Here is a 15,741-nt window from a genome sequence, read left to right as displayed (position 1 = left end):
GGATTTCTGGAATGGCCTCTGTGTGGGCCTTACTCAATTGTACATGCCTAGGCTATAAGTGGTCGAAAATGTGGCTGCTCGAGTAGCTTTGGGCTGTTCAAAGCGATCTCCTTCACAAGGGATGCTTGGTGCGTTACGCTGGCTCCCAATTGTAGCTTGGATTCAATTTAAGATTCTTACCCTTCTTTTTAGGTTTTTGCGGGGCAAGAGAGAAAAGTGGAATGATATCACACACAGCAGTGTTTAAGATTGAGCCAGGGGGCACAGCTTCAGCTTCCTTCTTTTCAACTGATTTGTAAAGGTCAATATAGGATGAGCGCTTTTTCTGTGACTATGCCCATCTTGCGGGATAAGTTACCGGCTGATATCCGACAAGAATTAAATGACCTTATTTTTCAGAAAAAGGTGAAATCATGGCTGTTCTGAGTGATATGGCCAGGCTGTGGGTAACTGGGTGGTTCAATCAGGGCCGGTGCAAGGGTATTGAGTGCCCTAGGTGATCCTTGCACTGCCCCCCTCCCCCGGTCGCACCCCCCCCCCCCTCACCTGTTTCGGCACCGACTGTGTGCTTCTCTTTTTTGCGAGCAGGATAGGCCCCGCTTGCGGCACCACGTGGCTGCTCTTCGGCGCCCCCTACGGCTCGGCACCCTAGGCGACCGCCGAAGTTCGCCTAATGGACGCGCACCAGCCCTGGATTCAATGTTCATTTTTATGCTTCTAGACAGGATTCTCAGACATTTTGGGGACCTAGTGGTACTGGCTCTGAATGATACTGCTAGATTGTTGGTGTTTGGGCAGGTGGGCTTTTCTGTATTCATTTTTGTCTAGTTTGTACTGAGGAATTGATTGATGATATATTTTGTTTGATGTGGGTTGTTGAGAGTATTTACTAAGGATGGAGAGAATTAACTGGCTATTAGATTGTATGAGGTAACTATTCAGAACCTAACTGGCTAGGGATAGCTAGTCAGATAAATGTATTTGCCTAATGCAAATAGGTTTATCTGGCTAACTTTAGACCTGCTCAATAACAGATCTAACTTATCCGGCTAACTTAACCAAATAAGTCTAAATATTGCTGCTTATCTGGCTAACTGACCCTAGATTTATCAAAATGCTATATATATATATTTCAGAAATAGCGCCTGCAATAAAAAAGTGGTGTGTTTAGGCCAATCTACTCCTCTAGATATACTTTTCAACCATTATAATGACTACAAATCTTTAGTGATGTCAGTTAAGAACATAAGAACTTGCCATACTGGGTCAGACCAAGGGTCCATCAAGCCCAGCATCCTGTTTCCAACAGTGGCCAATCCAGGCCATAAGAACCTGGCAAGTACCCCAAAAACTTAGTCTATTCCATGTTACAGTTGCTAGTAATAGCGGTGGTTATTATCTAAGTCAATTTAATTAATAGCAGGTAATGGACTTCTCCTCCAAGAACTTATCCAATCCTTTACTATGAAAACCTAAGAATACCTCAGAATGTTTCTGTAACACTACTCCAAATCTACCCTGATTCAAAGAGCCCCTCTACAGTGATACATATATAGTGTCAGACTGACGCTCTCATTTTTGTCATAACGTGATGTAGTGTTTCCAGTGCTAAAATGTGCGTTTCATTACCATTAACTCCGCCCACACCCCTCCCACTGGAATACTCAATGTGGCATATGCAAATGTCTTATTTATCACGTGTGTTAGGGCATTAATGCGTGCATTTGAGGCCCTTTTGCAAAATGATAAATGACCCTGTAAGCTGGATGAGTAGCTCCTCCTAGTTATGTCCTTGTCCCGCCCACCACTTAGCCAGCTAAGTAATTATCTGGCTAAATAGAGGCTGCTGAACACAGCCAGGTATTAAAACGATACCTCTTATTCAGCTAAGCTGGAACTTATCTGGCTAAGTGGTGCTGAATATCGATCTCTTTTTGTTTACGTTTGTACTATTGTATTGCTGTATTTTATATTTGATATTCTACACCACTTTCGATGATTCTTTTTAATTGATAAGATGGTATAGAAGAATTTTAATAAAATTAAATTAAAATAAGCAAGAAGTATTGAGCATTCCGCTTATAAGAATAAACTTTCTTGTAACAAAGCCATCTGAAGAAAGTATTCCAACATTCGATCACCATATATTTTTCTAAATAAATATCTCTATTTAAATCTAACATAAAGACGTATAATTTAATTTTTAAAGTATGCTCCCTCACCTCAGAGGATTTACCTGGACTTCAGTGGTTCTCACTCCCCAGGTCTGCTGGTCCTGTTGCCAGCAGGATGAGTTGGCAGTAGCAGATTTTGCGGCTCGTGGCAAGAGGGAACGTGGAAGTTTTGGGAGCTCTGCGGAGAAGGAAAACATGACTGTTGATATAGCCAAGCCACAAGCATCTTTTATAGCGGAGACATTTATTTTGTAATTTGTTTCAATTGGAAATTATGTGGAGGATTGCACAAGCCTGCACATGAGCTTTTTTTTTTTCAGTTTATTTCTTTCTTGGGAATTTTTATTATAACATCAAAAAAAATGGGAGAAAAGCACTTCAAAAAGTGGCTTATTGATTTTTCTGGGTAAATAGCGGGGCTTGTTTTTTGTGGATGGATGCATGAATCACATCTCGTCTTGTCTTTCTGTGCTGCCAGGGATGAGAAATGAGGAGCAGGGATTGTACCACAGTGTGCAGGTGGACTACTCAGTACTGTTAGTCAACAAGAGTCTGCATCTGTCATGCAAAGAGCCACGATTCAACCCCAAACCACTCTGATTGTATTGTGCATCCAGGAAGAGCACAGGACAATCTGTACAGAGCCACAGACCTCCACTGCCTCAGGAACAAACTTATATTGAGAACCCTCTGGGGACAGGGAAATACCTACAGTGCCTGCATGTAATCCCCTTTGAAGTGTCTGAAAGGTGGAATATAAATCAAATAAGTCAAAGAAATAAATAATAACAATCCTAAACAGACGGCAAGAGGATGGTTACAATCTTAAACAGAAAGCACTGGGGTAATCTGCAAGGAGTGTCAGTTACAATCCTAAACACAATGGGGAGGATTTTCAAAGGGTTACGCGCGTATATTATGCATGTAACCCCGAAAACCCACTCCTGCGTGCGCCGAGCCTATTTTGCATAGGCTCGGCGACGCGCGCAAGCCCCGGGACACAGAGCAGGGAAGTGATCTGAGCCTGCGGAGGAGGGAAAATCACAGGTTGAAAAGTGAGCTGAGCCTGCCAGTGAAGGGAAGCCTAACATGCTGATGAGGGGGTGGGAATTAGTAAAGGGATGGGTGAGCCAGGCCTTCAAAGGAGGGTATCAGGCTAAGGAGCACTGAAGAGGAACCTGCTGGGGAATGGGATGAGAAAACTGGGAGGGAACAGAAAAGGACAGATCAAGGGGAAATGGGGAACAGAGCAGGCTAAGGGGATGTAGGGAGTGAAGCAGGAAGAGGGGTATTAACTCCCCTGCCCCCAAATATAAAATTCAAAGTATGCCCACACAGGAGGGAGAGAATTAAGAGTGCAGAGGGAGTAAAGATGGGAGGGGAAAAGAGGAAAAGATTAAGGAGAATGAGATAAAAGGTGCGGGGTTGAGAGAGAATGGTGGGGGAAAGAGACTGGGGTGGATGGGCTGGGGAGAAGAATGACTGGTGGGACTTTTAAGTTTTCCCTAGCCTTTGTTTTGTCCAATTGAGTCTTCCCCATGCTCCTATTACCTGCTCCTCTCTGGTCATTTAAATACAAGCTGGTCAGTGTCAAACATATATTTCCCAGTCTTGAACTGGGATTTGCAGCCAGTGTACTGTGCACTGAGAGAAAGCAAAGTCAGCCTAGGGACATCCTGCTCTGTGGCGCTGCCCCTGAGGATTCAGATTGGTTCTCAGAGGACTCAAAAGGAGTGCTGGGACACTTCTTAGGTGCTCCCAGCAATTAGGTAGTATGGAGGCCAAAAGAGAGTGTGGGATCCTGGAGGAGACCTGTGAGTTCTTACCAAGCTGTGTATTAAGGTGATATTATAGTGTCGAATTGTAAAGTCTGTCTACAATCGTGATTGTCCTGTTACTGGAAGGATTCTACCGTGCAGAGACCTGGACTGAGAGAAAACCTTAGCCTACTTGTTATGGACCTTTAAGTTATCTGCAGTGCATAAGTCAGGAACTGTTCTGTTGCTTACATCCTTAATAAAACCTTTATTGCAACATAAATCCCGTGTGCATGTGCTGCAGAGTCTTCAGCCTGACAGTCAGTCACACTCATCAGCTACTCTGTTCTGGTTTTTCTTCTTTGCTGGGGGTGCTGTAATTTGTGTTCAGTTCAGCACCCTCAATTATTTTCAAAACCTGGCTCCTATGGTATCTTACTCTGTACATATTGAGCAAAATATATAACCAAGCCTCAGACAAATGTTGGAGGAATTGGTACAGTAGGTCATATTTGGTGGAAATGTGATAGAATTATCCCATTCTGGACAAAAATTCAGAAGATGATGCTAGAGATTACTAAGGTAAAGGCAGAATGGAATCGTAAATTATTTTACTCAATGCATGAATACAGGAGGCCCCAAGAAAATTAAACAGGTTGAAAACTCAGATTTTGATAGAGAGCAACTTGATCTGTGTCTGTAGTCTCATAATCTCTTTCCAGGAATCCTTCTTCTTCTTGTGAATGGAATATGAATCTGCCCAAGATGAAAAAGAATTGGTTCTCCTTTCCCTCGTGAATCTGACTTGGTCCACTGATTTGTCTCCAAAATGTTCCAGCTTCTCCTTTGCTGTTTCTCCTTGGCTGTAACTCCTATGGGGAGCCTCAGGTTTCTCCTCTCTCCTCCAAATTATTTTCTTTCACTCTCCCAAACTCCTTCTAGAAGTCGCTGGCATCCTTCGGACTGAAAGATCCAAAATAAATGCCAAAAGGGAAAAAATTTCCTTTTACTTCCCCACTCCTCTCTCACCAAGTAAAAAAGTACTCAAAGCACTGAGATCCACTTCCTACCCTTTGGATGTGGGTCAGAAGATGTGGCCTTCTCATGTCCTAACCTACTCAGCACAGGGTTGTAGACAAAACTCATCTAGACTCCGAAATAAAACACCACAACACAAAAAGTCACTGGCTGTGGGTTAGCAAAATGATCTCTTTGCATCCTACCCCTCAGCAACAGCTTGAAGCCCCTACTGCATAGAAGAATAAGGGAACAAAAAGAGAAACTCATTCTCCTTCAACTGCTAAAACCAAAGAGCCACACTGAACCTAGTGGTTACCTGCTAATATGCAGACAGGAAACACCACTACAACAACCTCCAATGGGAATGCTATGCCCACATTATCCCTCCCTCTAACCTACATTGCTGGTTCCTAACACTAGGCTAGAATCACTAATGGAGATCCCCATTAAGTCTACAATAGTAAGGAACATTTTGGTGAAACACTTACATACGTATTAAGCACCAATCCAATGTAGGGGACCTATTGATAGAGTGTCCATCAGGAGCCTGACAGGTGTACAGCTGTTTTCATAGTACAGTGGCTTTTATAAGCTTCTATTTTGTCTTCGCAGATGCGCCTCTGCACACTATGACAGTGACCTGCCAGCAACCAGCATCATCATAACTTTTCACAATGAGGCTCGCTCAACTCTTCTCCGAACCGTGAAGAGGTATGTACCAAGGACGGGGCGAAGCAGAAGGGGGGTTAGGGGGAACAAGTATGCTAAACCCTTTCGTTGTTCTTCACTGAATCTCGATTCATTCCATAAAGGTTTCTTCTCAACAAAATACTAGTATTAGAAAAAGACGGAAGGTCAGTCTGGAGGCTTAGCCAGCAGGATGGATATGAAGCGCCAAGGTGGGGTTTCCCAGGGACAGGAAAAAAGAGCTGGTGCAATAACTAGACTTGTCTGCAATAGCTGAGAAGGCACTTCAGTAGTCTTTATATGAGTTGTTTTCCTTGCCCAGACTTGCTTATGATCTACTTCCATGAACACGGAAATATGGGAGGTCAGCATTGAGCCAGGCCTAAAATAGCAACACTTTCCATGGACCTGAGATATCTTGGAATTGAGAAATACATAACTAGTTCACAGGTAAAAGTTCAAGATAGAGTAGGTTCCAGACAGAGGTAATTTTTAATACTCAATTTGCCCACTCAACAGCCCCAGTCCTTTCCCTTTCAAAATAGTAGCAGTGCCCATGAAGAACTATTTAATGCCAGGCATTACATTACAATGCTAAATTGCTAAAAGCTTAGTGAAAAGCTGAGAAAAGCCCCAAGAGTCAAACTGCTTCTTAAAAACCAACCCTCTGTTTATCATTGAATACAGGAAGCTCATGCATAGGCAGGTTCTCTGCACTGTTTGTAATCTGCTTTTAAGGATTATGTAACTCCAAGCCTAATGTTTCGGCCCTTATCTTCTTGATTTTTCATGGAAAACTAGAATTAGGGTGCTTAGGAATCATAAAGCAAAAATTTGATTGGAACTGAATGAGGCTGGCATCCTGCTCCTTCCAACAAATTATTTCTCTGCCATGTGTCTTTTGGGGGCAATTTTCAAACTGTTCCCTTTGAGACAAAGTCTGGGGGTACTTTTTACCTGTGGGCTTTGCACCGGTTTTTCAAAAAGAAAGCGCATACTTTCACTTTGAAACTTGCTGTGGGTGCAGAGTACCTGTGGCCAATGGCACCTGCTTTTTGTGCGGGTAGATTTTCTACAGAAAATAATGCCCGTAGAGTTGAAAATACATCATTTATGTGTTCTATCCTGATCCTCCCTAAATGTGGCTAAAAATGCATGCGTTACTCCACAGCGTGAAAACTTTTAGCCATATTAAAGGAGGGCAATTCTGAGATAGCTTATGTGGTAAATCACTATTTACCTACATAAATAGCTTTGGAAATTATCCTTTTTTTTTCAATGTTTTATTTATGAAACAATATTTTACGATGAAGTTACAAAATAACCAATTGCACAAGCTTTATAATACAAGCAAATAATAAAACACATGAAACAATAATTAAGCTCAAGTTCACAAAAAGGGAATTCATATGATGTCACAAAAAAACCCCAAAAAACCCTGAATACATACTACGTAATATTCAACCCCAATAATATAAGCCTAGAAGAAAAGAAAAAAAGCTACCTATAAAGGCTATATAAACCAGAATCTTTGGAAACTGAGCTTCTAACAAGATTTATTATCATCCTTTCTATATTCCTGATAGTAAGTAACCTTGCTGAATCACCCCCTCACATATATGGATAGCCACAAGTGTCCTGCCCCAAGGGAGCTAGATTACCTCTGTTTGTAGGAAGAGACTGTCCCCTTGGCTGACTACAAGAATCAAGGAAATGAGGATGCTTGTCCATGCAGAACTCACCTCCCTTCTATTGTCAAAGCAGGCCTTTGGCTCTAGGGCAAAGAAGTGCTGAAAAATCAAACTACAAGTCCTTTTGAATGACAGAAAATACCTTGAGCAAGATATTCATTATTTACATATAAGCTTTTCTTTTAGTGGGTCATGGGGCCTTGTAGGAGGCTACCTTATGCATACAGAATGAGAGTTTTCAAGTTTGATGTGCCTGCACCATACACTGACAGCTGACCCCTGGCTATCTGGAATGGGTATTTATTAACTACCATTCAAATGCATCTTAAGACACAAAATCTTGCTTTCATCTTTAGGAGAATTTTCAGTGGGGAAGCCAGTCCTGTTTGGGTTTTTTTTGCTCCCCACCTCAGTTCATTTTAATACTTGTACTCTAGTTTTTCTAAAGAATGATTTTACCAGAGTGCAACAAGCTAATGGCTGATAGAAATGCAAGCCTGAAGTGTAGAGAACGACAACAGATAAAGAGCATCACGCCCATCCAGTCTGCACATTTTTCTTTCCTGTTATACCACCACAGAACCTACTTGATCTCTGACTTTACTTGTACTTCCTGCCAGCACAGGATCCTCTGTGCTTAGCCCATGCTTTCTTGAGTTCTGTTGCTGTGCTGTGTTGAATTCTGTTGCTCCACCACCAACCCCCTGAGAGATGGTCATGCAATCCCCACACTTTCTGTGAAGAGATAATTCCTGATGTTATTCCTAAGAGATGATTCCTGATGTTATTCCTAAGTCTGTCCCCTATGAGCCTCATACCTCTTGTTCTGGAGCTTCATTTCCACTGAAAACTGCCTATTAGTTATACTTTTGAGGTATTTAAATAACTGTATCACATCACCCCTCTCTCACTTATCTAGAGCAGTGGTTCTCAACCTTTTTTCTGTCAGGACACATGGTTCTCACATGCATGACACACTGAACACATGACCGTCATGGGGCTAGATGTAGAAGTACACTTTGCATCCACAGGAACCCTCCTGACCCCCAACAACGAAAGTAAAACAGAATTACGACATTCCCTGTACAACCCACTCTACAAAAAAGATATTCTGGTTCTGGTGCCATCTCACTAAACAACACAAACTCAGTCTACTGCCAGACTCAATAGCCCTACTTATGAAAAGACAGCAGTTTACCACCAATGCATGTCCTCTTGAGAAAACACTACAAATAAGACTAATACAAATGCCTACAGGCTAGTAAAATACCTCACCTTGGTCACACACACAGAACTGACCTAACATACTCCAGGATCTGCAGCAATGCACATAAACTAATCTGCACAAAGTTACACCTGTATTATAGAATGCACTCGAACAGTAACAATCCTACTTATGAAAAGGCAACACTATAAATATTAAACCAGACCCTAAACACCAATACACCTCCTATTAGGAAAACAGTACAAGCCAAGTAGCTATAGATCCCAACACAGAAATAATTGTAAAACTATACTAATAAACAGAATAAATGTTTTACACAACTATGAACAGAATAACATCCAACAATTAAAATCTCATAAAAATTATTCATTCTCCAAACACCAATAAAATATTTCAAAACAGCAGACACATCACATAATATTCAATAATTAAAATGGCAGTCAATCAAGAAAAAGAAACTTTAAAAGCCACCTTTACTAACCCCCCTCCAGCAGCTCTCTACTCCTCTCCCATGTAGGCCAGTAGCACACACCAGAAGCAGCAGTAGTTGCTGAAACTCTGCCCTCATGGTCCTCTTCCTTAGGGCTCACAACTAGTCTCTCTGTCTCTCTCTCTCTCACCACATACACCAATCACACCACCATGGCCAGTTTCTGTCTCTCACACACCATCTCCCCAACCAGTTTCTCTCACACACACATATACCATCACCTCCCGATCAGTTTCTCTCTCTCATGCACACACACACACACACACACACACACACAGAGGTTTCCCACTCCCATGTTCTCTCTTACATATACAGGCTTCTCACTCCCATGCTTTCTCATGTACCCCCACACACCCAGGTTTCTCACTCCCATGTTCGCTCTCTCCACCTGCAGGGGTTTCTCATTCCCATAATCACTTTCTTTCTCTCACACATACACACACCATTCACCTCCCCAACCAGTCTCTCTCTCACACATACCCACACACACCAGGCTTCTTACTCCCATGCTTTCTCACATACACAGGTTTTCACTTCTATGCTTTCTCTCTCTCTCACACACACACACACACACACACGCATACACAGGCTTCCCACTCCCATGTTCTCTCTCACATATACAGGCTTCTCACTCTCATGCTCTCTCTCTCATACACCCCCCACATTTCTCACTCCTATGCTCGCTCTTTTCCACCCACCAGGCTTCTCATTCCCATAATCAATTTCTCTCTCTCTCTCACACACACACCAGTCTCTCTCTCACACGCACACACACCAGTGACCTCCCCAACCAGTCTCTCTCTCATGCATATATATACACACACACACACACAGGCTTCCCGCTCAAATGTTCTCTCTCCATATACAGGCTTCTCACTCTCATGCTCTCTCTCACACATACCCACACACACTAAGCTTCTTACTCCCATGCTCTGAAGAGGCTGATAAAAGTAGGTAGTACTTGTCAGTATGCCCCACCCCCCAGAGGCAGAGGATAGCCAGCTCATTCCAGCTCAGAGAGGAGACCTGTACCTTACTGGTTAACGAGGAAGAGGAGAGATGCTGGAGAGGATAATTTTCCAGGAAGGAGGAATTAGTGACCACCAGAGGTGGGGGAGCTCAAGAATCAACAGGGATCAGAGATGAGACTTGGGGGCTCTAGGACCCCCTTTTGCATAAATTTGCATATTATTTTTATATCATGTCACTTGGAACCCATATATTAGGCCTATTCTAACATATGTTGGGTATAGGCTTGGCCCTCAGAAAGCCATGACTATACTAATATAGTAAACATCCCCATAGAAAAATAGGACTAATTGCCTGCACTCAAATAATAACAATCCATGAAAAGGCAACAATGCAAATATTATTCCAAGCCCTAAAATACCAATACACCTCCTATTAAGAAAAAAAACAACAAGCCAAGCTTCTGTAGATTCCTACATAAAAGCTACATGCTAGCAGAACATCTCCCTTCAGTCACACAGGCAAAACACAGACAGACCCTTGCCAAATACAGAATAAAGAGACCATAAAGTTTAAACAGAAACATACAAACAAAAACTGAACTAGAAACCCCAACAAGCTGGAATCTGTATGCAGTGCAATAATGGAAAAAAAGAAACATTACCATTTCTCATAAAACATCAAATAAAATCAAGAAATATAAAATATGAATCCTAATAGTAAACCAATTCTGATAAAAAGAATTATTTCAAAACAGCTGATGAATAGAACATCCAATAATTAAAAACTTATTTAAACTTAAAAAATGTTTATAAAATTTCTAAGACACCAATAAAATATTTCAGATCAGCAGACCCATCAAATTACACCTATAAATAAAACTAATAAAGATTTTAAAACCTTCTGCTCTCCAAACTTGGGAACTTTTGATTTCCAATCATGGATTGTCATGGATTATTAGGGGATGGGAGGAGGTGAAGGGGACGCACAGACTTTCTCCTCTTTCTCATACATACACACACACACATTAATTTTCTCATGCACACATTCAGTCCTTCTCTCTCACATGGACGGACACACCAATAATTTATACCCACATGCTCCCTGACACGCTCTAACATATGCCCTCACATGTTCTATCACATACATTCTCACTCTCACACATATGCTCTGACATGCTCTCACTGACACACACATGCTATAAAAATTATTGTTATAAACGGAGGGGCAGGAAGCGAGGTTAAGGCGAAAAGGTGGCGTCACTGCACTTGTATACCACATGAATTGTACTTGCTAAAGTGGTTTTGGCTTTCCTTAAGTTTGTTTTTTTTTTACACTATAAACTTTTTAAACTGACTTCTGGCTCCTCTGGCTGCAGCAGCCAGTAACAGAAGAGACGACAGAAAACACAGGGCAGCATGAGGTGACTGACTAAGCCTGAGGGAGGTGCCCAGATTGAGGTGAGTCCTGACTATCATGGGGGGGGCAGACAGTAAATAAGTGTAGCAGCAGCAGCAAAAGCTACGGTGGGCCTGTGGGGAGGCCAGGGTCGCACCAACCCTGAGGAACAGGATCGCAGTCCCGAAACTGAGACAGCCGAGGGACTGTGCTGAGAGGGAGGTATGCAGGGCATAAACAAGGAGGCTGGAGTCGGAGAAAAAAGCTGCTGCAGCAGCAGCAGTCAGGGTATAAGCAGAGGTGGGAAGCTCAGGCACGTTAGGTCACGGCATGTGTGCTGAATTCAGCTCTAGGATGCACCCCTGGCCCAAGCAGGCAGGCAGGCAAATCATGAGGCAATTGCAGCAAGCAGGCCTTGTGGCCCACCTGAGCCGTCACGGGAGGAGGGGGGCTGTCTCTCGATCGGTAAACTCACGCTGAGCCCGCTGAGTTGAGAGAGGAGAAGGTGCCGGTGAAAAAAAGACAGGGAAGTTCAAACATGAACAAACGCTGGGGGCAAGCAGCAGGCGTCTCTTCTCTCTCCTCTCTCCTCTGCGGCTGTGCAAGCTGCCAAAAGCAAAAGAGCAGGCAGCCGATCAGGGCTGATTAGCTACTGGCCAGAGTTAGACCAGTCTTTTTTTTGACCGGATTTTCAAGTGTCCGGGTTACCATTGTAACCGTACACCGTCCCAGGCTGTGCAGTCGAAAACTGGGCAGTTGGTCACCCTATCTACCCTCCTCCTTTTACTTACCTCAGTGACCTTCCTCCATCCACAGCCCCCACCAGTCAGGGTTCAGTCCTTGTTGCCCTTCACCCACCAGGGCTTACTGAGCATTGATGGGTGAAGAACGGCTAGGGCCGAGCGCTGGAGGGGCCTGGGGATAGAGGATCACTGGGATAAGGAGGAGGAGGAGTGTGAAGAGTGTGTTTGTGCTGTGTAGGAGAGAAAGAGATTTCATACCAGATTCGGGTCCCCTCCCCTACTCACAGGGTACAGCCCCCTGACTCTACTTCCCCTCCCCTACTTTCACTTTCTATTTGTCTACAAATAAAGCCCTGCATAGCCCCCCATATATTAATAGATCCCCTCCACATGTGGGAGTCAGCAGCGCAAGGTAATGCGTCCACAGCGACATGAAAAAATTCAGAGTTAATCTTTACACAAATATCCAAAATAGAACACTCCTAAAGTTCCTTTTGTGTCTGTATTCTTGTAATTTTCTGTGACTTTAAGAACTGCTGTGAGAAAGATGGGGGAGGGCAGAGGGTCAAAATGGAAGCGTTGGGCTCTGGCAGGGCCGGTGCAAGGGGATTAGGCGCCCTAGGCGAGCCTTCTCACTTGCGCGCCCCCCCCCCCCCCCCCGGTCTTGGCCCCGATCCCTACTCATTCTCGATCACGCCCGCTGACTGTGTGGTTTTCTGGGTCGCGAGCAGGTTGGGCACTGCTCGCGGCCCGCCAAATCTCCACTCCTCTTTGCCCTCGCTTGCGGCCCCATATGGCTCGCACCCAGTGGTGCACCAAGGGTCTCCGGCGCCCAGGGGCCAATGCATTTGTGGGCCTCTCCAGCATCCCCCCCGTAATCCTTCTTGTACTAATGCTTAAGGTCACAGAAAATCTGTGATGTCTCTAGACAGAAGAATTTTTTTTTTGGTGGGGGGAGCCAAAATGACATTTCTTCATCACACCCACCTCTATAGCAAAGATCCTGCTTTAAAATTGGTTATAAAAAAAAGTGTTAATAAAAAAGTCCAAAGGGCCCTCTGCATTATTTTAAAAAGCTGGCCAGTTTCACACTTCTAGTATACTATAAAATTATTTTGATAGCCTCATTCAACTAATTCATTCATATGGCTATGAAAGTGAAATCTGGAATATATAGGAAGGGACAGAATGTCAATACAAATCCTGCACCTCCAGTTCTGTAACTCTGTGCATCCACTGAAATTCCCCCAAACAATGGAGCTTGGATGTTTCCCTTACAGCTCATCATACTAAAAGATATTTTCAAATTCTGGTGTCACCTCACAGTAATAGCAGCACAAACACCTTCCACTGCCAGACACATTGTGAACTAACACAAAACCCTGCAAAAAAGACACTCAAAATCTATACTGCAATCCCATCGTAACATAACAGTAATAACACCAAGGACTCAAACAACAATAACCCTACCTGTGAATAAGCAAGGGTAAATATTACACTGGGTCCTAGAATACCAATACACCACCTACTGAGGAAACAAAACAAACCCGATTGCTATAGATCCCTATACAGACACTACATGCTAGCAGAATCTCTCATCATGGTCACACACACAGAGCAGAGACAGACCCTCACCAAATACAGAATACAAAATAAAGGAGCACAAATTAGAAAAAACTGAAATGGAAACCCCAAGAAGCCAGACTCTGTGTATTAATAATGGAAAACAGAACCACCATTCCTCATCAAACAATAAAATCAAGAAACAAAGCATCAGTTATAATAGTAAAACCATACTAATAAAAGAATATTTTAAAACTACTGTTAAATAGAATTTCTATTAATTAAAATCATATACATTTTTTACAATTTCCCAATCACCAATAAAATATTTCAAAACAGCACATATATCAAATAACACCCAATAATTAAAACTAATAAGGATTTTAAAAAGCCCCTGCTGTCCATGCATGGGAGCTCTTGATTTCCAGTCACTCTGATGTTGTCGAGGATTAGGAGGTTATCCTCTCTCTCTCACACATACTCACATGTCCATTCTCTCTCACACATACACTGTCACATACATACACATTCATGCTCTTATATCCACCATAACATCTCGCTTTCACAGACACTGACACACTCTCAGGGTGTAAGACACTCTTTATCCCAACACACACTCCCCCCCACACACACTCTTGCTCCCCTGGATTTTCTCATACACACTCATGCTCTCACTCTCACTGGCTCCCTCACATACACACAAACACACACACCCAGGCAAGCTCCCAGTCATTCTCACACTTACCCCCGGCAGGCTCCCATTCATTTTCACACCACACCCTCCCCATCCCCCAGGCATGCACACATTCATTCTCACACAAACAGACCCCCAGGCAGGCACCAATTCATTCACACACACACATGCACCACACACAGGCAGGCACCTATTCTCACACATACAAACCCCAGGAAGACACCCATTCATTCTCATACACAGACACACCCTCAGGCAGGCACCCATTCATACACATGCACACACTAAAGGCAGACCCCCTCTCTTTCTTTTGCCAGCAACCTCAGAGCCTCTCTCATTCCTCTGCTGCCACTGTCACTGCTGTTGCGTGGCTATTTGGGAGGTGCTGATTGCTGCTACTGGCACTGAAGCCCATTCTGCTGCCTCCTCTGTGCAGGCCCCATGGGCTTCCACTTCCTCCATGCTGATCTCGTACATTGTGAGATCCGCATAAAGAAAGTGCTACTCTTGCACATTCCCAAAGATTACATGTGCCAATCAGTAAAAAGTAATTTATTTCTTTTTTATATTTGCTGTCTGATCTTAGTTTTCTAATGGGTTGGTCACAGGATTTTTTTTTCCACCTTTCCTTTCTTATTTTTTTTTGCCAATTCCTTTTATATTGTCTTTTTTTCTATTTCTTTTCTCTCCATCTGTCTTCTTCCCTCAAACACACAGTCAGGTTCTCATTCTCATATGGTTTCTCTCTCTCTCACACACATACACACACACACACACACACACAAGCTCTCTCTCATACAATCATTCATACATACAGTCTCTCACTGGCACATGCTGTCTGACACACACCCAGGCTCTCTCTCACTCCCACATGCTGTCTTGCTCAAGCACAGGCTCTCACTCCCACATGCTCTCTCTCATACAATACTTCATACACAGTCTCTCACTCCCACATGCTGTCTTGCTCAAGCACAGGCTCACTGTCACATGCTGTCTCTCTCACACACACACACATGCTCTCACATGTTGTCTCTGCAAACATTCAGGACCTCACTCTCACACACAATCTCTCAACTCAGCTCATGCACGCGCACACACACACACACACACCCTCAGCCTCTCTCTCACCTCTGGGCCTCCTCTTCACGGGTCGCCGCAGGATGGGCTCTGCAGTGGCCCTGGTCTTCTCGGGCCGCCCGCGATGTGGGATTCGCGGCGGCCCGTAAGCGCTGCTCCTCTTCTGTACGTGGCTGATGCTCCTCCTCCTTCCGGTACGCTGCTAATGCTCCTCTTCCGGCATGCGGCTGATGCTCCTCCTCCTTCCTGCCCA

General features: G+C 43.7%; 1 protein-coding gene across 1 annotated transcript in view; it reads left to right on the top strand.

Annotated features, from left to right (window-relative positions):
* Window positions 1-15,741, top strand: part of GALNT16 (polypeptide N-acetylgalactosaminyltransferase 16) — a 403,191-nt gene that overhangs the window by 234,925 nt on the left and 152,525 nt on the right. Inside the window, exon 3 of the mRNA XM_029598802.1 lies at window positions 5,564-5,662. Coding sequence (XP_029454662.1) covers window positions 5,564-5,662 — 99 coding nt within the window. The remainder of the gene's footprint in view (window positions 1-5,563; window positions 5,663-15,741) is intronic.

Source organism: Rhinatrema bivittatum, chromosome 4 (genome assembly GCF_901001135.1).
Source record: "Rhinatrema bivittatum chromosome 4, aRhiBiv1.1, whole genome shotgun sequence".
Taxonomy (NCBI): domain Eukaryota; kingdom Metazoa; phylum Chordata; class Amphibia; order Gymnophiona; family Rhinatrematidae; genus Rhinatrema; species Rhinatrema bivittatum.
Note: the sequence above shows the minus strand (reverse complement) of the source record. Positions and strands in the feature narration are given on the sequence as shown.